The sequence below is a fragment of the Trematomus bernacchii genome, unplaced genomic scaffold, assembly GCF_902827165.1.
Source record: "Trematomus bernacchii unplaced genomic scaffold, fTreBer1.1, whole genome shotgun sequence".
NCBI classification, from domain to species: domain Eukaryota; kingdom Metazoa; phylum Chordata; class Actinopteri; order Perciformes; family Nototheniidae; genus Trematomus; species Trematomus bernacchii.
Window position 1 is genome coordinate 7,850,684 of NW_022987648.1, and position 25,100 is coordinate 7,875,783.

Here is a 25,100-nt window from a genome sequence, read left to right on the forward strand (position 1 = left end):
TAGTATAGGGCCTTAGCAGTAGTGTTTGCCTGTATGTAAATATGTGTCCTGCAGTTTTGGAAAAGAGCACTCATGGATGCTAACAAGCTTCCCTGTGTGCCTCACCATGAAGCCAGCTAGAGAATAAATCAAAGAGGATAGCTAACACCACCCTGTGGGAAGCCATGATAACAACTCTCTTTTTCCAATCTTTCAATTTTAGTCTGAGAGCCTCCAGATAAAAATATATTCCAAAGCCAGACTGAAGCTTATGGTGAGGAGATGAGCCTGTGTGGAGTTAAAAGCTAAGCAAATGTAGATGAAAAGAAACATGAGTCTTCTTTAGGTGCTCCGCCTCCTTCATGACTCCTTAGTAAAGATGGAACGGATCCAAGAGATCCAAGTAAATCATGATATAACATTTCATAGACTAATGCAGTGTCTGTTTGGCCATTTCCCTGGCCTCTGGCATTGCTGCAGGCCATTTCTAGAGAACCACTCATCTAAACAACTTCACACTTGACACAGGGCTTCCTTGGGTATTTAATAGAGTGGTGTAGGCCGACCCATAAGTTAGCATTGCAAGGGCTCCTTTGACAAACAAGCAATGGGAATGTTATCTCTATGCTACGTATACATTTTGTTTAGCAGGATAGTCTCCCCATATTAACACAGCTTTTATGATTTTGGAAGCATAAATGCTTTTGAAGCCTGGTTTATTTTAATATTTATTTTGTCATCCTTTTTTTCTTGGTTAGTTTATATATAGTATATGGTACATTTCAAATACAAAGGCAATTCAAAGTGTTTTACATTATCATTAGCACACAAGAAAACTTAAATAAAGCAAAATGAAAAGAAGACAATAAATAAAGACATTAAGGGTAGTTAAAATGGTCATTGTCAATACAGATAATGCTGCAAGAGGTGCAGAAGTATAATATGAAAATGTTGTTAAATTATCTCTGGAAAAAGCACTGGTAGGTAGAAATGATTTTAGACATGATTTAAAAAGACATCTGAGTCTGGATTGTATTCCAGACCTGCAGAGCATAACAACTTGAAGCTGCTTCTGAGGTTAGAAAAGGGTTAGGGTTAGGATTAGTGTATGCAGTCCTAATTTCAATATATGAACTTTTCTGTCTCTGACTCCTGATTTACAGAGGTGAAGCCTACAGACCTGTGCTTTAGTCCGGTGGAAAGGGGAACATGTGATGGGGCGGAGAAGAGGTTTGCCTTCAACTCTAAGACCAAGAGATGCCACGCATTCCACTACAGCGGCTGCGAGGGGAACGAGAACAACTTCCAGTCCCGGAAAGACTGTATCATCAAGTGCATCAAACGCAGAAAGGGTACGGTTATTTAATGTATTAGCATTTTCAAAATGCATTTTATAAAAACTGAATTGGAGTTAATTATTTAGTATTATTAAAGAAATGACATGCACCTTCAGTTAACATGTTCAATTGTAGAATATTATTTTTGTACGTTTTTTAGTTCAAAACAACAAAAACAAAATAAAGTTTTACACTATCATACATATTTCACTAAAGATTAAAAAAAATTGTATGTTGTAATTACTCTAGATTTGTTGATCAATTGTTTGGTCTTTCAAATATCAGAAACCATTTTACAATGTACATCCCAGTTTCTCAAAGTTTATGTTTTTAAAGGGCTTGTTCTTTAAGTCCAAACCCAAAAATATTCAATTTGATAGGATATTAATCAGATTAGCTTCTTCAAGAAAATCTTTGGTAAAGAATCATGGAATTAATACGATATATTTTCGTTCTGTTGCAGCTCATGGGAGGGGGACGATTCGGATAAGGAAGAAAAACCTGAACAGCATCGTGAATCGCTCAGTCTGAACACTTGGCTCTGAATTAGATCCTGCAACACTGTGGAGCCACCTGTATTTATGTCCATATGTTAAGTCTAGCTTTAATCATATCTATTGTTTTCTATGGGTGCAGTACTTGTATAAAAGTCATGTATTGTACCGAATTCCCTCGTAGAGTTTGAATGCAATTATAATCTTTATTTACTTTGTTTTAATCTTGACAAGGACACATTTGTCTTGCTGATCTCAACACTGATGCTGTGTGTATCAATGCTTGTTTTTAAACGTTATATTGTGTCATTTTTCTGAGTTTCAACTTCTCCATGCACTATATAACGCAACGAATATACAGTCCTATTTAAATGTTATATTGCAAAATGTTTTTGCCTGTCATAATGTTTCTTCACAAACGCAGAAGAAACATCTGTTTAATTAAGACTTAGAGAGTTGATAACCAATTTGTTTTGCCTCTCCGGTCTTCCATACTGTTATAATCATACTGATATCTTTTTTTGTGGGAAACGCCAAAGTTTAAGCATTATTCTCGTTCAATAACATGAATGCTTATTCTGCTTACAGTATATATTGTGTGTGCATAGTGCGTGATGTTTGTGTTCAAGGGTATTGCTATTGTTAATCAATTTGAACAGCAGCATTAGCAGATTAAACTGCTGGCTATCCGTATTCTAGGATCAACCACAACAGGATATGGAATGATGTCAGGCACACAGATTCATCAAGATGTCCTCACAGCTATAAATCGTTGTGAACAAGGTAATGACTGCTTTATTTTGGTCGGAATTAACATGAACTCTTTTTTCTTTTTAATCAATATTATGCAGTTTTGTAAATCACTGTGGCTCTCCTGCTGGTGTTGTTGGTAAGAAAAAACAGAAGGGGGCGGTGTTGTGTAAAGTACGTTTTCAAAGAGGTTTTCAGCACTGTCACTTTACTATATCTTTTTATTATAATGGCTGTAATGAAATGTAAGAGTATATATATATATTAAAGTTCAACAATCTTTCCTCCGGAGTTATCTGCTTTATTTCCCATTTTGTTACCAATTTGAGTTTCTTAGCTTCTAATATTCTGAATTAATACATAACTTCAAAAAAACTAAAACTAAATCCATGTTTTCATTGTTATTTCATGTGCATTTTGAAAACGGCAGGACCCTGAGAATTTAAAAAAAAGGCAGCAAGCTAAATGGAACTGCTGCTATACTATAGGACACCATTTGACGACGAACTGAGAAAAAAAGTAAAAGTAGTAGTAAAGGTAAAGATTGTTTGTTCAAGGAGAGTGTTAATTCAAACAAATTTAATTTAGTTTCTTTCATTTTCAGGGAATAAATATAAGCGGAACTGTACAAAATAATGAATGTAAAAAGGTAAATATGTAACAAGTTCATGCTTCAGCCTAAACGTTTGCACTCAGCATATGTTTGCAATTGCATTAACATGCAAAAAAAACTAATAAATCCATTAATTGTTTGGTCTGTAACATTTCAGAATAAAGTGGATATATAGTTTCTATCATATGTATTCAGTTTAATATGATGTAAACCAACAAAACAGATAAAAGAGGGAAATCTCCAGAATTTATAGGAGGAAAAAGCATTTTCTGTCATTTTTATCTATTCTCAAAATAGACTATCTAGAATCTAGTTGTATACATTGAAAATGACAGAAGTTAACAAATCAAAAGCTTTACAATAGCGTTCAAATGTAACAAAAATATTATTTTCATTATTATCATCGATTAATCTCCAAATTATTTTCTAGATTAACAGATTGATTGTTTGGTCTGTCAAATGTCAGAAAATGCCTATTCTAGTTTTTCAGTCTAAAAGTATGTATTGGTTTGTCAGTCCATAAAATTAAACCACAAAACAGATAAAAGAAGGTCATCTTCAGAATTGATACATTGAAAAACAGCATTTTCAGTCATTATTTTGCAGGAAAAATTGATTCCCAAAATAGTTAGCATTAACTATCGAGAATTCGACTAATCGTTGCCGCTCTAATGTGACATAACCATTACAATCGACACATTGTATCGGGAGGCTGACCCTCCTCAGTGTGTGGAGTGTGGGAGCTCCTCAGCTGTACTCGCGGTGATGTAACAGGAAGTAGTGGGTTGCATCCCGACGTCAACCTGACAGCCGCCTCAGCTGCTCACTGAGAGCCAGAGATCCGCCGTGTTCGCTGCTCTGCACCGCAGCCGAGGACCGGAGCCACTTTACGGGATTGCCTTGCGACTTTACCCCGGTCTGACCCCCCTGCGCTGCGGCTGGATTTTACTCACCGGTAGGACGCGCTGGGTGTGAAATGTTTGCGATACGCTGTTTTATTTTCCACGTTTTCTGAGCCATTGAGCGACAGTAAACGTCGAGCAGAATACACAGCGGGGTTGACAATGCGTTTTGTTCACCGCTGTGTGTTTATCCAGGTCATGTCAACTGTTTATGCATATTTTGCAGAGTCAGGCAATACGATGCAATGTCCTTAATCCATCGTAGCAGCAGCATGAGCATTCACAACTGCATTAAACTGCATTGTGCTTCTGTCAGGAGCTGAATGAGAAACATATGGATGCGATATAGTGGAAAAGACAGCAGTGTTGTGTGGGGTTTGGTCACCATATGTCCATCCAAGCGCTTTGTGCATGGTCATGTAGCCTATATCATATGCATAAAATATTCGGATTATCATTTATTTGCTTTACAGAGGTTGTATTCATGATGTGTACGGTTGTACGTCGAGTGGTGTTGTAAAGGTATTTTCAAGCTTTAGGGCCAACGGTATATTCAAGCTTCATGGACACGCGTAAAAGCCGTTTAAATGGATTAAAGTACGCAACCTTTTTTTAATCGCTCGGATTAGATTAACACTGTTGGTACACAAACTCCATCAATTTAGACATCCACTTGCATGGATGAATCAGATGTAGATAGGAGTGCTCCTGTACAATCCACCAGTCTTTACATCCATTCAATAGATACAAAAATAAATGTAAATACATGAAGGGATGACATACAGCCAGGCTTTTCAGGTTAATTGAACTGGAAAGAAACAGTGATTCATCTCCATTCAGAATCAGCACACAGGCTTTCATGTAAGTGGCTCGCTGGTTGCTAAATCATCTGCATGGTTACATAAGCAGCGGATTTGGACATGCTGGAAGTTTGTGGGCTGGGCAGTAAAAAAGGAAAAGGGTGGTGATGTTTATGTGTAGGAGTAGGATATGATGGCAGTGGTTACTATTGGTGATGAGGAAAGATAACTGGAGTCAGTATTAGGGAGGTGGCAGAGCAGAAGCACAGTCAAACCAAAGCAGATTGCTTTGTGGACATGGGAGAACTTTTCTGCCAACAGGTTAAAATTGAGTGTTGAACTGCAGAATTATCATGCAATGATGAAAGGGATTGTCCCCTTATTGCTTAATATGTGTATTCATAACAGTACAAGTTAACACTTTGGTATTGATTACAGTGAAAACAAAGCTATGGAGAAGCAAAAGCAGATTGATGGTTTAAATCGACAGGTTTTATGTGGTTTTCAGACCATGCCGTGCCATTTAAATTAGTTTAGAATTGCTTCACATTACAAAATATTTGAATCCCACAAACTAAAGTCAGTTCATGTGTGTTTAATTTGGGAAACTTAAACAACTAAGATTTGCAAGAAAAAGCACTTATTGTAAACTATTTGAAAAGGAAAACAACTGTCGGATGTTTAAAATCGATACAAACATATGTTGTTAATGGTACATTTCTATTCGAAATATAACCAATTCATGGCTAAATAAAATAACTTAAACTATGTTTTGTGCAAAAAACTTCTCTATGCATTTATTTAAAAAAAAAACGTATTCCTTGAATCCCACAAACTAAAGTCAGTTCATGTGTGTCTATTACCATCTGGCCGGGGACAACAGCTGGAAATTAGCCATGTCGGCTAAAGCTGCTCCATTTACTGTTTTTGTGACAGTTCATCGATGGGGACTGTCCACGACACTATATAAAAATTAACTAAACTAAACTAAACTTGAAAAACAGTTCATTAGTAACGTTTGGGTGTGGTATGATCATGCTTGATCGACAGAACCCTAACAGCCCATTACTGTCATCACATTTGATAACATTTTAATTGGCGACCATAAATACATACCCCGTACTTAAAATCTGTGAGAATATCTCATGTGACTTTGGCAGATGTTTGTGTTCAATTCATCAGTTGTAGTAAGAAAAGAAAGTGTTTAATCTCCCCTTAAATCCGAGCAGTGTCTACCTGTAAACTCCATCGCTAGCTGCATATGAGAAAGAGTTGTGAGCAGTTCAACCACAACTTATTTAAATACTGTTAAGAGGCTTGAATAAATGAAATTGTCATTTACAAGAAAAAATATATAGACTTTTAGAAGAAGTTAAAAAATATCATCCATCTGTCGATTATTTCCCACTCTTTTGGGGTCAGGTCATGGGGGCAGCAGGCTGCCTTAGCCATTAGCAAAAATAAGAACAAAACAGCATTTTTCTGTTGTTCTTTTTGTCTTGACTGATCTGTTGATCAGTGCATGACCCGTAAGATATATCTTACAGTTAGAAACTCCATAGTTGTACTTATCACAATGCATTATACATGGATATATTCCAATCCATCAATTGTAAGTTATTACCCTAATTATAATTATAATTTGTTATGGTTAAAATAGGTCTGGTAAACTGTGTCTTTACTCCACTGCCCATGCAAGTAAGCCATCAGGACTCTTGGACAGTGAACACATCAAAGCTGCCAGTTGGCATCGCTGCAGATGAGTCTGTGAGGCCTTTCTGCTCTGACATCTTCCAATGCCCTACACTAAATACACGAGCCGATTGTGCAGAGGGAATGTCATGCAACTCAAGGGATTCAACCCCCAAAGGGCCCTGTTGTGCGCTATTACATTTGTCCGACACAAAGGTCTCGGCTGCATAGCTTTCAGAGTCTTTACGATCTCCATGGTATGGTGGATGTCTCCCTATGGCATTTAGGAGGTGGTGCCAATGGAATCTCATTCACACTGACTGATACTGGCGTACAGTGGCTGTGTGGTGCATGGGGGTTGTATTTAGGATTCTGTTTCTTTGCAGTCAAGCAGTAAAGGGGAGATTTCCCTTTGTACTTTTCCTTTAGGAGCTGTTGTTGTGGTATTATAAAGGCTGTGTTGACACTGAATGGCCATTTTGCACTGATCGTGTCTATACGTGTGCTCAACTGACGCTATAATGGGAGATGCAACTTCCTACAAACACTTCTGGGAAACCAACTCTGATGAGTGTGAAGGCCACCTGACTCACAGTCAAGAGGAATGACGGTTCCCCGGAAACGTAACCCCTCATAAATCATCAAAGCCCACTAGACTACTGCAGCCTGTGTGTTATTGATTTACCTTCTAATATTTTCCCGTTCCTGCTGTGGACTGTGGTTGGGCCACATGTTGCATTTTTCTAACTACAACACAAGAACAACAACTGATGATTGCCATTATTCAAGTTTGTCCTACAAGATCTCAATCAATTAACTAAAAATGTTTTTGTATTAAACCTTTTAAAAATAAAACTGTACACCTTCTGAATGAAAGTTCCCCTCTGGTTTTGTCTCAATATAAATCCCTAATTTACAAAGTTAGATGTGAAAATATCCCGAATCTTCGCACAGTTTTTTCTCTTGGGAGGCAGACAATTAAATAGCCAATAAAAAGACAAAGAGACAAAAAGTAACAGCAATGTACTCAGCCAATCGCTGATATATTGGACGCTAATCGCCCAACAATTTTATGAACACTGTATGTGTTCTCAAACATATTTTTGAGCAATGGGAATGATGTATTTTATGGTCTTCCAGCTTATTTTATTTTCCCCTAAGCTCATTCATATTGAACCTTCACTGTGTTTCAGATCGGCAACCCAAGTATACATTATGTTTTTTTCTGTCTGCTTACCCAAGGCCAAAGTTATCATATTACACAAAAGCACAATGATGCACACATGCACCGGTCTGAAAGCGTTCCCCTTAGGATCTGGATTTAGTTTCGGGGATGTGAAACCTTTTGAGCTCATTTTTCCACTCATATATTATGGAGGGTCATTATTTTTCCCTCTCCAGTTTAATTTCAGCGCACAAGGTGCCTCATGAGAACTGTCATGGGCTAATGTCTTCTGAAGCAGCGGGGGAGCTTTGTCTGTGTGCAGTGGTTGGATGTGTGAGGTGTTTTTTCTTTTGGAGGACAGTGGAAATACGCTGTGTGGTATTTCAAAGGGTGTTCCATCTGTGTGTGAGCAAACCAAACCGTCAGCGACACAGGCTTCCTGATTTACTGCAGGGGGCTTCTGGCATATGGAATGAAGAGGAAGTGATCCTGAGTAGCTCTGTATGTCCATTTGTCTTCCAAAGGTGAACCTATAGTATTGTGTAGTGGTCATACTATGTGCACATTTGACTTTTACAATTATTTTTTGCTAGAAAGATATAGGGTAGGGCTACATGATATTGGAAAAAAACCATTGTGATATTGGTTTTTCCTGCAAAACTACTACATCAGACATTGTCACCAGATGAAAACTACCCATTATTGGTCATCTCTATCCTTTCTGTAGCCAAATTATTGTGGGCTTTTTGCAGCCAGAACCTCTTTAAAAAACATGTTTTTGTATTACTTGCTAATTTCCAGGTTGTGGTTAATGGCCATCAGGGTCTGCTTGGATTGTTTGATTCATCATGAATGATAAGGATTGGTGGTTCGCTGTGAATACAGAACCAACTCACTACCAACAAACTTCATATGCAGCCTGACATTTGCAGTGCACGTTGCAATGTCAATGGTGAAACAACATTGAAAAGCCCTGATATAAACCAACAAGGCGCCTCCTTTTAATTTCTTGTAACACAATTGCACTATTTCCAGCTGATAGACAGTGTTTTGGAACTCCGCCCTGTATTTTCTGCTGCTGGGATCAAATGTCTGCAGCAGACATTTCTGTTGCATCTCCAATTAGCTAACCTACTCTACTGTGAAAATGTGACTATTATTGTCAGGCATAGGCTGCTGCAAGCTGTGCCAAAAACCTTGCAGTTAATGGTTTCCAAGGTTAATGACTGTCCCAAATGACTTTGTTCTCTTTTTATTACCACAGTGTTTTGTTTTTCATACCCTTGATACTAGTCATTATCACAACTTGTAGCCTAACATGCATCATTTTGAGTGCAAAAGATAATGAATTATTGTAATTAGTTTCTGAAAACATACATGTTTTTCAGCCGTTGTTTGTTGCTATTCATTATGTTTAATGTTGTTTGATATTCTAACCTATGCACACTATTTCACCTGCAAAATGTTTCTTCCAATCGGTCTTGTTTTATTGGCTAGAGGTCTGCTGTGAGTGGTAGCCCTTGTATTATGGCTGCCACTATGTTGACAATGGTGGTTGTTAGCAACAGTAATCACAATCTAGATTTTTCCAATAACACATACACAGTATTTCAGGATTTTTCACAGTGTCTCACTCATGTAAGCAGTTAAATGTTTTTGTAACACAAACCCAAGGCATACAGAGCAACTTGAGCCTGTTAGTAATGACACAAGTAGCTCCCCTAGAGGTCAAGTCTAGGGCCCACAGCGAGCACATGGAGGATATTCCTTGGGGCCGTCTTAAAACAGCCGTGAATTTGACCGAGCTCCAGGGTTATTTTGGTCGTGGCAATACCAGAGGGGAACCACTCACACAGCCCCTCAATGTTTATGTGGTTAGACTTATATACTTTACATTTTTGGGGACATTTACCAAAGCTCTCCTGCTATTTAATATACATGATTTTGTTTGTGTCCTGTGTTAACAAAGAATGTTATATTTCTTACGTTGGCAATTTGAGATATCCTTTCAGAGTGTGAGTGTGGAATGGAGCTCTGGCAGTGTTTGGATGGATAGAATGACACTGAACATTGGGAGGATTAGTAAGTGGTGCTTGACTAGCTTGCAGAGAGATCCCTAAGGGTATCTTTCCGGCTTTATAATGTTTCCAAGGCCAGAAGAAAAACGGCTGATAATTAAGCTGAAGCATCGTTGATGGGGCCAATTGATCTAAAGAACCATTATCCCCCACATAAAGACCAATTCAAACTCTAATGGCAGTTTTTGGCATGGAACTCCCCTTCCAGCTCTATGCCAGTTTAATGACTGCTAATCGCTGCAGCAAACACAGCCATGAAACTAAAATCTGTCAAAAACGATAGCCATTTGGGATACAGAACAAAAACCAAGAAAGCTTGTGCTATTGTGTAAAGCTGTCAGCCTGTCAGTGCACTTAAAGTACTCGACAAAGGAAGTGTATTGACCTGTGAAAATGGGGCTCCATGTAGTGGAAAGAATCGGTAGAATTAGCCACACTTACCCAGCAGACTGCACTGTACAGTATGCCTCAGGTGAAGCACATGTTCAGAAGGGTAGGCTACTTTAAACGCAGCCTAGAAGCTCTATAGCTACATCACAACATTGACATTAACACCAAGGAGATTACTAGCAGCTATGCAGGTGCAATGCATGATGGATGCTAGTTTATTTTGAACCAGTTTATTTTTATCCAGGCATTTGTGCTATATTTTCCTTTGCGTAGACCAGAGGCCTCTGGAATGGGATTCCTGTATGGTATAACCTCTAGTACTCTGTCTCCTTTAAAAAAAAAACTACTGGAGACAACCGTGGTGTTAGTCATGTTTGAATAAGGACGTCATTGTGTTGAAATTAATGCTATTTCAGGTTGAGAATGGACATTTTAGGATATCTTTACAGTAACTAATTCATATCCTTGTTGAGGGATAAGGTAATACACTTTCTTGAGAGTTTGATAACCAGCTCATTACCACTCTTTAATGTGTACATGGTAAATACAGTATGTGCCTAGAGCCAGGAGAGAGTTAGCGTAGCTAGCATAGCATTGATGCTGGAAGCAGTTGAAAACATAACCCTGGCTTTGTTCCATGGTACAGTAACATAATCGCCTGCCAGCATTTCTAAAGCCCTCTAATTAACACATCGTGTCCAGTTGTTTAAAAAAATATATATATGTTAACTTGTGAGCTTTAATTGCACTTGTATATTGTATTAGCTTTGGTCCAAGCCAGGCAGCAGTAAAACAGTACTATGACCCTTGACTTGCAAATAAACGTAATGTAAATATAGTTAATTTCAAGAAAAAGTCCTGTGTTAATAATCTTTCAAGTACAAATATGTAAGCATCAAAATGTATTCAGTTAATATACTTACTGACTTAATGTCGTAGCTCCTTCCAGCTACAACTCCGGGGTTGGGTGATGATTAATTAGGAAAGAACAAAAGAAGTACTCATACATAAGTAAAGAGACATTTCTTTGAAATTGTATATAAGTACTGTGTTTACTTGTGTACAGTGTTTAGTAACTTTCTCCCACAAGACTGTTTCCCAACATTTCCTGTCTTTATGCTAGGCTAGCTTGAGGATGTTTGCTCAAGCTACATTTTACAGAGAATGTTTTTTGAGTTAAATGTTGAAAGCTAGTTAAAAAAGTGGATGATTTGGCTTTACCGGGACTCATTTTCAAAATATGGAATAATCATGCAGCAACAGCAGGTTTTAATTAAATTCTGTGTTTAGTTTTGAGGACTTTTCTTTTTAAATTGAAGCCATCATCCTGGTACATAAGAGTGTGTTTCATTTATCATTAAGCTGTTTTATTGTTGTTTTTCACACTGTTCTTGTGACTCATGTACCTTCTGTAGAATTCAGGCACTCGGTAGTTGGCATCATTCAGACTTTGTTTGCTGCTTGCTTCATGATGTTTTCCAAACTCCCATTAAACTGGCAGGCTTTTTCTTTTTAAAGCTAACAGATACTTGACACCCGGCACAGTATGACTCACTTGCATTACTGCCTTTTTTTAATGGAGGCTTGATAATTCCAGCTTTTACATACTGTATATTGGAATAAGGATGTGAAACTTGATCTTTTAGGGTGTACATTAACTGTGCTATTCAAAGCAGCCATTTCCTCTGTGATAAGTGTTCATCTGGTTTTCAAAACACTATCTCTCTCATACAATGTTGCAGTAATTTCCAACAAACTTGTTAGCAACTCAACCCTAACCCTGGACACTGTAAAATACTGTTTAATTTGCAAATATAAATCAGTCAATTGCAAGAAAAGTCAGAACAATCTTTCCCTAAAATATTCCGATTTATTTATCTTTCAAAATGTAATGGGTTGGGGGTAATTATTTATTCTGGGATTCCAAGCGGATAAACCTTTTTGTCAAATTATGAGAGAGAGGGGAAAGAGAAGTTGGAAATACGTCTATTGCCATCAATGTTTCTTTACGTTATCAATAGTAATGAGTAATGACTCAAATGTTAACATTATTAACGGAGCTTCTAAGATATTGGGACAAACCTAGAAGCCAAACAACCCTATTACATTACAGCTAATAAGGTAGATGCATATTAGGGATTATACATTTTAAGATAGAGATTCCATTATCAATTCCTGGCTTGAAGAAGGACACAGGTTTTTTTAGCGCCACACATTTGAGCATATCTTTTTCTCTACCATGGCTCCCATCCCAAATAAACTGAAACATGACACACTGTGCCTGTGGTGTTCACTGTACTCTGAGTCCTGTTATAAATAAAGCTTGCACTAACGATTGGTTTATACAAGGGACAACTCTATCACCACCAACTCATCGGCCACAAATATACTATCTTCCCTCCTATAAAAAGAGCACACTGTGTTCTGCACTAGCACTGCACATTGGCTTTGGATGAAGATTGCATGTGACAGAACCTTTCAATATTCATAATTTCTCGGGATACCGTGCTGCATCATCTTTCCTTTACTGTAAAGCCTCGAGGGGCCTGAACGACCACCATGAAGGGTTGCATATCTAGCATATGACATCATCTAACAATATTTAGAACCAGCCTGAGCCTCTTCTTTCTTATTTCCCCCATGAGCTACATATAAGTATGCCGTCTTTTCCTGTTTTTGGCACCGTAGTTGTAAGTAGGTTCATGTGCTTGCCCTGGGAAATGGCATGCCTGGCAATGAAGGCGTGAAAGCAGTGAGCACTGACATGAATACTTTGGTATTATGTTTGTTTTCTCTTTCGCCGTATTAATGCAATGAATATTGCGTGCATCAGTCAGGGCGGGTGAATCCAGAGTTCAGGAGGTCTTTCAATTAAACAAAAGACGTCCCCTCCCTCACATCTGTGTGGGACTGTTATTGTTTTCCCTGACATCTGGTGGTGCCCTTGGCAACACAGAGGTTTGCATGAGGTTCGCTCCCATGTCCTGGCTTGGTGAAATCAGTTGCTCAGATGTTTACTTTATTTCAGGCCCTTTTTCAGTCACAAGGGAGGGATTATCTGCATGTACAGATGACCTCATGCCCACTTGCCTATTTGCTCTTGTTGATTGCAAGAGGAAGATCTCAGATGGGGCCGTTTAATCACAAGGTTGTGAAAACCTCTTGTCGTATTTACATGCCCAGCTGCTACTGAGGACAGCTTTGCTTAGAATTTCCTGTTTCCTACAGTCTTTTTTGTCCCATCTATTCAGTTGTCAGCTCTCAAAATGACAGAAAATAGTGGGAGCCCAAGCTGGCTGGAAACTGAACCCATTCCTTCCTCCCCATCAGGATGAAGACTTCCATGTCAGGAGCACTTGCGCAATTTGCTAAGTACTATTTTGTTAACTAGAAGAGACGATAAACCTAGTTTCTCTCAAATCTCAAAGTTCAATCTGATTTCTTAAAATGTCATGTTTTGTTGGTACCAAAATCCAAATACATTAAAAATAAAGCAGGACATTCCCACATTTTGAATGGGAACTGAAATAGAATTTTCTGCCATTTTTGCTTTTAAAAAGTGACTTTTTAATTAATCAATTATCAATGTTGGCGGTTATTTTTCTGTCAGTTGACTAATCGATGAGTAAAATAATGTTGCAACTCTAAATTAAATAGAGATACAAAAAGCGAGGAGAAGCAAAAAATAACAAGTTACCCTAACAAAATCGAAGTGGTTTTAAATAGTTTTCTATTATCTTCATCTGATTTTAACAGCAAACATGTGTATGGCCAGACAATTCAGCTGGATGCGGGGTGTCCACTGGCTCATTAGTTTGGGGTAACGTACTGCACTAACGCCTGCTCTCCTCAAGCTGTTTCCCAACAGACGTCTTTGATAAAAAAGGAAAGTAAGCAGAGCTGTTGAAGACACAGACCCTAAACACGTGTTGCACGTGCAGCGAAACTGGGCTTGATAGAGTCTAGGCAAAAACGTCATGATGGAGCACTTTCTGTCTGTTTACAACATTACGTTAACAATGAACAAAACACTAAGAAACCAATATGACGGGATGCAGCAAACATACAGAGAATGTTGACGTATCTCAGTGGGAGCATATCATATATGCTGCAAAAGGGGTGATGTACATTGTTACATCGGCACATTTTATAGTCTCTCATAGCTTTTCTTTCATACAGACTCATTATGTCATATCTTTTGGCAGCTTCATGTAAAGATATAAAGTAAGTTGTGGCCATCCGGTGCCTTGGTTGGATAGTGACCTCCATCATCAACTCATACTTTGGCTGAACATTCCAATATATTATTCCCCTGTCACTCATTTACCAACTAGACCGCGGGGTATTGGAACGTTTCCCAGCTACTGATCAACTCAGCCTGAGGGAGGTCCCTATTTTTATAGCTCCCCCGATACTGGATTTTCTTTAGGCAGATACTGATAATGAAATTGAGAAGTATCTTTTATTTTTACATTAACTCCCAAAAAACAACAACACTTTTGATCATGGATTTTGATTCTTAGGTTCTTTACTTTTTATGGTGCAGACAAACTTTCTAACAGTAATTTTTATTTTTTGTTTACATTTCCTTGTCCAATATACAGTATCTCCAATTACATTAGCTTACAGTAACATTAGCTTACAGAAACATTACCTTACAGTAACATTAGCTTACAGTAACATTAGCTTACAGAAACATTAGCTCACAGTAACATTAGCTTACAGAAAGGTTCAAGGTTCTTTATTGTCAAACTAACATAGCTACAGAGTAATTATGTCGTTGAAAATCTTATGTCACAGGCTTCTCCAACAATGCAACACAATAATACAGATATTAAAAGTAATACAAAAAGAAAAATAGTTCTAAAATAAAGTGAGTATGTGGAATAGTGCAGTACGAGTCTATATTAGGGCTGTCAAGTTAACGCGTTAATAACGCGTTAACGCAAAAAAAAATTAACGCCACTAATTATTTTAACGCGATTAACGCATGTGTATTTTTTGTCCTCGGCCGCCGTAGTTTCAGAGCGCATCGAGTGTAAAATACCATCGACAAGCTGATGCTGACAGCCCCGCTCCTGCCGCCCGCTTGTGGCAGACCACACTTCCACGCTCACTGGCAGGCCCGGACTGGCCATCGGGAGGACCGGGAGGGAGTGTGTATGTGTGGCGCGACTCGCGCGAGCGAGCGAGGCACACCTACGTGTTGTTGTTAGCATCTGGTGCTAGCTAGCTGCGCTAACGGATATAAGGAGCTGTTTCAATGACATTTCGCCGACAACTGCGCCGAGCACTTGACTTTATGCAGGTAGCCAGACAGTGGGACATTGTACGAAAAGTCAGCGCAACATTATTGCAGCGTCCAGGCAGCTCCCATTCGAGCATATATGCCTTGAGCTGCACATAGCTCAACGATCCATCACAGTGTCTCCACACACACACACACACACACACACACACACACACACACACACACACACACACACACACACAGTATTATTGTATGAGAGAGGTTCCAGGTTGAATTGAGGCGAATATTTGTAATGTTCAGGTTGTTGTGTTTAATATTCATGAGAATATTTGTCATTGTTCAAATGATAATAAACAAACATATAAAGCATATTTGTCCACTCATATGTTGATAAGAGTATTAAAAACTTGAAAGATATCCCTCTAAGGTACATTTAGAACAGATAAAAAATGTGCGATTAATCGCGATTAACTATGGACTATCATGCGATTAATCGCGATTAAATATTTTAATCGACTGACAGCCCTAGTCTATATACAAGTTATTGGAATGATATATATTAGATAGTAGATATATATTACTAAGTAGAAGATGAATGTTTTGAAATTGTTTCAGCAGTTCAATTGTTTAACAGTCTCACTGCCCGCGGGAAGAAACTGTCTCCGAATCTTTTTGTTTTTGCCAGGATGCTGCGGTAACGTCTGCCAGACGGCAACAGAAAGAACAGTTTGTGGCTGGGGTGATGGGGGTCTTTGATAATCCGTAGGGATTTCTTCCTGAGCCGCTGGGAGTAAAGGTCCTCCATGGATGGCAGCTCCGTCCTGGTGATGTGCTGTGCAGTTTTCATCACCCTCTGCAAAGCCTTACGGTTGAGGTCGGTGCAGCTGCCGTACCAGGCCGTGATGCAGCCAGTCAGGATACTCTCTATGGTGCACCTGTAGAAGTTGCAGAGTATCCTGGAATCCATTTTGAACCTCCTCAGCCTGCGGAGGAAGAAGAGCCGCTGTCGAGCTTTCTTGGTGATGGTGGTGGTGTGAAGAGTCCATGTCAGGTCCTCAGTGATGTGGACCCCAAGGAACCTGAAGCTGCTGACTCTCTCCACCGTAGTCCTATAGAGTGGCGAAGTCACGCCCATCTACTTCCGCCCCATGGGACCTTATTTCGGAAAAATAATGTATTGAAGTCAATGGAGAGAGAAAACGTATCTTTCGATCCTGTTTGAATTGTGCCATGAATTACACATATGATGTTTGTCAATCTTAAAAAATCATTTCCATGTCAAAAAAGTCACAGTTTGTCGTAAAACTGTTGAAATATAAGACTATGAAAAATACGCAACTAGAAAGACTACAAATCCCAGAGTCGCGTAAGTGATGTCACAATTGTTTTCCTCCACTAAGAGATAGCTAAGATCAGCGCCATATAGATAGAATCTATCTATATGGCGCTGGCTAAGATAAGATAACTTTAACAAGATGCCTGTGTGCTTAGTACCAGGTTGTTATCATACCAGCAATGGGTCTTGCTCGTTCTTTCGCTTCCCGTCTGATGAAAGGACCAGGAGTGTCTGGATCAAGCTAGCTAGTAGCTAGCACGTTAGTTAGCATTACAGCCTTGTCATTTGTATTAGCCTTAACATGAAGTAACATTAAGTAACCCAAAATGTTAAACAGTAAGAGTAGTAGTCATATTTCGTGAACCCTTTGAAGAGTACTGTCACACCGGTGTGATCATTCTATAATACACAATTTAAGCCCGGGGGAGAAATGCTAACGCTAACGCTAGCGATCTTCTCTACTTCATGCTATCTGCACAAATGGTTGACATTAAACATTAAAAAGACCAGGCAGTTCAGAAAGAATCAAAGGAAGGCAGGCAGGCAGCTTTGCATGACTTTCTTCAGGACGTGTTTCATTGTGGTGATAATGAGGGTAGTCAATCGTTTTGTTCACAAGACAGTAGTGACGGCCATCTTGGTGACGTGTGTTGTTCTGTGAGACCAGAGATGTAGTTCATTGAGCGTTTCACACAAACAAATGTGTTACTTCACAGTTTTATGACACATTTTTTTTTTTTTGACTTGCAAAATTATCTTTTAAATTGAGAAACATCATATGTGTAATTCGTGGCACAATTCAAACGGGATCGAAAGATAATCTTTCTCTCTCCATTGACTTCAATACATCATTTTTCCGAAATAAGGTCCCATGGAGGTCCACCGGAAGGGGAGGGACTTCGCCACTCTATTGATGGCGATGGGGGCGTGTCCCTCTCCCTGCTGCTTCCTGTAATCCAAACATTAGCTTACAGTAACATTAGCTTACAGAAACATTAGCTCACAGTAACATTAGCTTACAGAAACATTAGCTTATAGTAACATTAGCTTACAGTAAGATTAGCTCACAGTAACATTAGCTTACAGAAACATTAGCTTACAGAAACATTAGCTCACAGTAACATTAGCTCACAGTAACATTAGCTTACAGTAACATTAGCTCACAGAAACATTAGCTCACAGTAACATTAGCTCACAGAAACATTAGCTCACAGTAACATTAGCTCACAGAAACATTAGCTCACAGTAACATTAGCTCACAGAAACATTAGCTCACAGTAACATTAGCTCACAGTAACATTAGCTCACAGTAACATTAGCTTACAGTAACATTGGCTTTCAGTAACGTTAGGGCTTACAGTAACATTAAGTTACAGTAATGTTAGCTTATCACTTAAAATAGGCAGTGGCTTCTAAAATGAAAAAACTGAATTGTAGTTTAGGGTTTAGGGTTATGTGTCCAAATGAACCCAAAATAGGCTACAGTTATTAGTTCACACTGGTTTAACCTGTTACGCACGGCCCCCCCGGTACCGGGCGGATAAACGCGTCATTTGCAGGAAACAACGTCTAAGGAATCTTAATATTTAATAAACTATGAATGTTTTATATCCATGTAACGGGAAGAAACTCAGCTAACTGATCTTTTTAAAAAAAAAATCCAAAAAAACCCCACAATGCTAACACTCAGCCTCTGAATTAGCCACGAGCGAAAAAATGTGACCTAAAACGGCACTTAAACTCACAATAACTCCCTTATTACTTATCCTAGATGCACAGCCAACCACTCGTTTTTGGTCTCATGGAGACACAAAATCTGTGTAAAAAACCTCAACACTCAGTGATAAACATTTGCGACGCTATAAACGAAAGCGTACATCATAACATGTGGAGCTAGGTAGCTAGAAACGCTAACATGGCTTACCTTGGTCAAAACTGGTCTTCAATGGCATTAAAACGATGAAAAAAACGATGCTGCAGTTAATCCATAGGTTCATCCAATGTATCTGTGCCCTCTTTGAAATTATTTCTGATAATCCATAAGCAATAAAACTGCTTTTTCGTTTCCAAATGCCAGAGCTAGAGATCGTTTCACTCTGCTGCACATTTACATGCGCGCAGCCCCCACCTTTTCTCTTCACAACGTGTGTGTGTGGGGGCCTCCCCCTTCGATTCTATTGGCTCTAACGGTCAGAAAGAGGTGTCAACCATCCAAATCGACCAAGGGGGGCCAGAGATATGGAAAAAAAAACATTTTCACCCAAATCACCTCAGAGGTGGAGTGGTTTTGGCTAAACCTCTCTAAAAAGGTCAAATGTCACTTGTTTTGCATCAATCTTGATACAGGGTACTTATTATATGTTGTACTTTAGATTCCTAAAGCTTTTAGTCTACTAACCCATCATCCAAGGGTAGTTTTCACTATCTGTAAAAAATAATTTTTGGACGGACACTATAATTTACAGTTTTTTACTATGTAAAATCTGAATTTTCTTTAAAATAAAAAACATTTATACTGATTCTGACACTTCCACATCCAACTCACAGATGTAACCTTGCTTTGATAAAAGAAATTATTCATATAACCCTTTTAGAAGTTAAGTTGTAGTCATTTGTTTTGGGCATGTCATTTTCGAGCCTGAAACATGAAAAACAGGCTTGGTGCTTAACAGGTTAAAACTGTTTTTGCTCAAATGTGTTATAGCAATTGGCTGGAATATACAGGGGATAAGTAAAGATATGTTCTATTATCCCAAAAAAGGAATCTAGATGTGAAATGCTTGGGTGATTCAGTCCGCTTTGGAAATAATCAACTATATTCAAATGCTTTAAATAAATCCAACTGTGTATGGAACGTGACCCCTAACCATAGGTTCCCTGACTCCCACTGTTTACTGGAATGAAATAAGACTGCAGGTCATTTGAAATCTGAGCTATTTGTATTTCTCGTGCCGGGTACTTCCTGTTTACACGATACATACCCCAGTGTTGTGTTTGGTTTTCAAAGACCAACAACAGAATCAAGCAAGCATTGCAGTGCTACAGTACAGTGTTTATTTTTGCCTTTAACGCCAGATGCTGCTTGATGCATTAAAGAGCATGCAGGATCAGTTTACTTGTTTTTGCTTTTCATTAAAAGGAATATTGAGCTACAGATTTGAACGAATAACTAATTTTAGAGTGTGATTCTTTTTTTTGTGTTCATTTTTGCTCTCTTTATGGAATTTAAAAGTACCACTTTTACAGGATTATGGATCTATTAACATGTTTTAACACCAACTGAAAGTATTTACCTCAAACTCAAGATTACACTACAGGATAATGGAGCATTTCACATGTTCAATTCCTCCTTAAATTAAGAATTACTTTATCTTATACTCCTGTATGTATTACATCAAATTCAATCATTTAGATTGCCTTATTTGCCATACCGTAATCATTTTAACAGCACACAATTCCCTGATTGATTGTTAGTGCTTCATGTGTTCTCATGGCTACTCCCTTCTCTAGTTAAGCCTGTATCCTGCTTTAGAATGGGGCAGTAATGATGTTATTGGCCCTCACCAGCCTAATGGACATCCGAATGCCACTGAGCGGAACTCGGAGTATGGGGCGGCGAACATCCTGTGAGGGCAGAAGGATGTTTACAGCACTGCAGGGACAGTGGGAGTTGATAAGTACAGGCTGAGCTCTGGCACCGAGCGAGAAGACAACAGCTGTTATACATAGAATGTTTTTTCCAGGTAACTTTGTGCGTTCTGGCGGATGTAATAGGTGATGTCAGCTCTTGTGCAAAGTGTACATGACTAACCACTTCTGCGGAGCTCTCTGAGGTACTACAGATAATAGTGGACCACCCACAGCTCACACTGGTTTGTGGTTGGATGAAGTTGACCCAAACAGATCAATAATCAAGTGTTGTTCCTCTGTAGAGCTGGATCTCTTAGCTTAGAGCTGAAATTAGCAAAGTGTTCCTTACTTATATGATTGTTTGGGGGATTGCTGGTAGTCAACAGTCAAAGGTTGTTGTGACCTTAAGTCTTTCCATTTCTTGTGAGTCAATGTCTCAGGAATGCCTGGATGTAATTTCTTCCTATTTGGCACAAACCACTACTTGAACTAAGCCACTTGAACTAAGGCACTTGAACTTAAACTGATTAGAATTGTTAGTAAAATGTCACATTGACTACACTATACATGTTTTTGGCCATAACTCAAGAATTATTGTTCTAATTATAAACATTTCACACATTTTATAGCGTAAAATAATAGAGGGATTTGTTATAGGCATTGAATAAAACTTCAACAGGACTGGTTGACAGAGGCATACATACACAGAGCAATACTTCTTCTCGCCAGGAGAGGAGCTGCAATGAGATAACTATGTTACTGTAGGCAACTGTTTGCTAGCACATACACAAAAGCAATGTTATAGCAAGATTATACGTCTCTCAGCTGGATTTGGAGTTATGCTCCAGTGGCCAAGGTCATGTTGCTGCAACTTTAAGGGCCTGTGTCCACATTTTTTCTGACATTTGCGCATGGTGTCCCATGATTACGTGTTGAGAAAACCTCTGCACTTAGCGCCTTTAATCTGAGCGGCCCTGCGTTTTTGTGCAGCCAATTAGAGCAATTTTATTTGAAAATAATATATTTTTTAGGACAACGTTGGTCATGTCACTTCAGAACAAAGACTAAGAAGCCAATTTCTTTGAGCAGATCACTCAGGCTGACCCTGGATGTTGCCACCGGTCAGTGTTGTACTTTTATCGCTTTACGCAGATCTTCCTGATGATTGGTTATCACAAAGGAGTGCCTTACTGTATGACAGCAGGATAAAGGGTTGGTTTTAGACACATACAACTGAAACCTTTCTCTGTAATAGCCAGTGTCATTTGATTGCAATAAAGGAAAGCTATTTGCCCTTTGTCTGGGCAGAAGGTATTTATAACTTTGCATTCGATCTAAGATTTTATGATTAATTCACAAGCCTGCTGTTGATCATGCTTTCTATTGGCTCTTCAACACCTGTTAAAAACATAGCTATGTTTTGAGTTTCCATCGTAAACAAGATATTTATGGCAGAAGTCAAAAATATCCTCTTGGAAATTTCCACTATGGCAACTAGATTCCATCAGATGGGAGGGTTTGTTGTTATATTTTTCTAATATCTTCTTAAGAATGATTTAAATGTGAAAACAAGGAATAGCCATAGAAAACGGGATTTAGAAATAAATCATAACTAGCTAATTGCAATGTTTAAGCAGCTATTGGGAAAACATTCTGTGTCCTGACAAGATATCCACTGTATCGGTCTGCTTTGTATGAAATGCAGCCTTTGCCAAGAAACAGCTGGGGAACTTGGCAAAGCAGAGCGCTGTGTGTGTATCTGTCTGTGTGTGCATGTGTGTGTTTTCATGCATGTGTTTCAGAGCAGCTGATCTTTTCCTGGCTGTTTCCAATTTGCACATCTCCATAATGTTTTACAATCCCACTTTCAGTAAGCCCCTCCTCTCCCTGGGGTAACGCAGTTTTAACTGAGAGCAGACTGGAGGAGGCGCTGGGCCGGCCCCCGTGGAGACAGTGCTGCGGGGACACTTGTTACAATCTGCTGGGTCAAATCCCTCAGGGATGGGCTGTCTGACGGCCCCTCGCCGTGCCACTTTTACCTCGCCGTGCCACTTTTACCTCATCAGTGTGTTGTAAGACTGAACTCGTTTTTGTAAGTTTTGGCAAACAACCAATGAGTATTCAAGCTTTTAGCAAAATGGTAGCTGCATGAAGCTGCAGCATTTGTAGGGCTGTGGGGACATCCATTTATGTAAGCCTTCATATCTTCTAAGATTCTGAATCAATCCTTTTTTTTCTACAAAAGAACAATGGTATTGCAACTGAAGGAGTAATTCTAGACACCAAGCCAAAGTTTTTTCAAGCATTGTTGTGTTGTATGCTGAAAGATCACAGTACAATCGCAGTTATTTTGTGTACAATTTCCTTGCTTTTTAAAATGGCAATTATCTGAGAAATAAGCTAGCTAGCTACTGTAGCTAACCTGCCAACTTTATTTATAGGCAGCATTTTTATTTTGTATGACTTTGACTTCTTTAAGTCACTGGGATTTGAAAATCTAATTTGGTTTGACATTATTACAATCAGTTGAAATCACTTTTTAAATCTTAAACATTCTTTTTTTTTTATATATATATTTTTTAAATAGCACCACTAATTATGGCTAGATATTGAAAATAATCATGACACCAATCATCCAAATTAAAACATACTTATGTTAAAATATTCACATATTTTGTAACATGTAAGTAAGTAAGTTATATAACCATACATCTGTAAAAACAGGATGACACAAAAATCAGTTTGAAAACGAAATTACAAAAACGTATTGGACATGTTTCCAGATTTCCAAAAATGATATTTAAGTTCAGATACTCAGTATATGTCTGCAGTTCATAAAGGCAGAACTTCACTCCCACAAACTGTTTCTGCGGAAAGCCAATGCTGCACTCTGAGCTGAAGGGGAGGTTTCTATCCTGGGATGTTGAACATTTTCCACCTTCATACTTCTGATTCATGCAGTTCATTGCACAAAACCACTCTTCTATCATTGGTGATGAAAAACAAATATGTGTGCTCTTCAAGTCAAAGGCCCCTCAGCTTGGGAACGCTCCCCCCTGATTTCCTGTTGCAGAGTTTGTCTGTTCCATTGCACAAAATGTAATTAGATGTGCGATGTTGAAAAGTGATGAACTAGTTCCTCTCGGGTGTTAGAGACCTTATTTACTTTGCTTCTGAATGAGACGTAATCCCCTCCGGAAGGCCGTGTACCTAAAAGTAAGTCATCCTTGGTTCAGCTCCTCTCTCAGTCCTCACTATAAACCTGCCGTCCATATGAGTATTTATTATGGATTGCAAAAGAGATATGGCTCACAAAGCTCACAGCAGCGGGAGAGCATGGGGTTTAAGTGTCAGCTGTGCGTACATGACTTTTGTCAGGGAACTGGAACTTTTTGTTTAGTTGGGCAGATTCCAGCTGCTTATTGTGTCAGCTGTGTTCTTTGATCACTTCAAATAAACTATGGGCACATTTCACTTTTAAACTTTCTTAAAGGAACACTTCACCCACCAAAATGACCCTTTGTTACCTTGAATTCTTGAAGAACACATACATTGTTTCTCGCACTCCCCCATGCCAAGAATCCAAAATCAAAGAAAAGTCTAAACAATTGAAGTAGATGGCGTTGTTTATGTTTAAAAACAGCTAAACTAAACAAAACTCTAACATTGTTAACACTTGTGTGAACATTCAAGGGTTACTTACAAAAGCGGGCTTCTAGTTAATTTGATTACGTTTTTTAAATACGAAGATTTTAGTGGAAATGTACGTGTTTGGGAAGTAATAGACAAAGGACTTTGGTTGTGTATTACTTGTACTGTACACACCTGTTGTACAGAGTTATATGGGTGGTTCTGACTAGTTTTGATGTTGTTTAACGTGCCTCAAATGGACTTTAATTAAAAAATAACTTTAGAAGCATGCGAGAAAGCTTTTCTTCACAAAAGGTTACACAGAGCAAGATATTGATAGAAACATGATCATTTTGTAGAAGTATTGCTTTAAAATGTACAGTCAGTGCTAGTAGAGTCATCTTATGTTAAATGTAAAACAGTAGACATGCGTGTACGACTCAGGAGCAGTTATAGTTTAGCAGCTTATAAAAGTCGGGAGTTAAATGCATACAGTGTGTTGTGTTTGAGGATTTATGGATCCAGTTGCTGCTTTTCGATCCCATTACGACTATTTTTAACATGTTTGACTTTAAGGACTTGGATTGATGCCACCGTTTTTGAAATTAAGAAAAATAGACAAATCAGATATGAAGTCATATATGGGCTGTTGAATGTAGGTTTCAATAAGCTTTTACTCTGTTCCCAGCTTAATTGACTGTGATAGCGAATACAAAAGCAACATTTCAGAAAGCCGCCGATTGAAACATTTATCGACAGTGGGAGAGATAAGGGCCTTTATGAGGGGATTTTATTTCACTTTTTAATGGCGTTGCTTAATTTTTTGTTCTCTGTTCCAGATCTGCAGCTCGTAAATCATCGTCTCGCTTTGACATGGCCAAAAGCAAGATGGATAGCATCGAGCGGAGCGGGGTGGTGGCACTCATACTGCTGTGTCATCTAACAAAGGTAGGAGAGTCTGTATGCAAACAGGCAAAACACTGAAAAACACACCAAATATAATTCAGTTCACAATCAGAATACTCTATCGCAAGAGACATCGGGTTTGGTGAC

General features: G+C 38.7%; 2 protein-coding genes across 2 annotated transcripts in view; both read left to right on the forward strand.

Annotated features, from left to right (window-relative positions):
* The window catches only part of tfpia (tissue factor pathway inhibitor a), a 53,688-nt gene extending 50,844 nt beyond the window's left edge, over positions 1-2,844 (forward strand). Inside the window, exons 6-7 of the mRNA XM_034134365.1 lie at positions 1,143-1,331; positions 1,780-2,844. Coding sequence (XP_033990256.1) covers positions 1,143-1,331; positions 1,780-1,847 — 257 coding nt within the window. The 3' untranslated portion in view covers positions 1,848-2,844. The remainder of the gene's footprint in view (positions 1-1,142; positions 1,332-1,779) is intronic.
* Positions 2,845-3,974: 1,130 nt separating this feature from the next.
* calcrla (calcitonin receptor-like a) overlaps positions 3,975-25,100 on the forward strand; it is a 45,785-nt gene continuing 24,659 nt past the window's right edge. The window contains exons 1-2 of the mRNA XM_034134642.1: positions 3,975-4,128; positions 24,887-24,995. Of these exons, the coding sequence (XP_033990533.1) occupies positions 24,921-24,995 (75 nt within the window). The 5' untranslated portion in view covers positions 3,975-4,128; positions 24,887-24,920. The remainder of the gene's footprint in view (positions 4,129-24,886; positions 24,996-25,100) is intronic.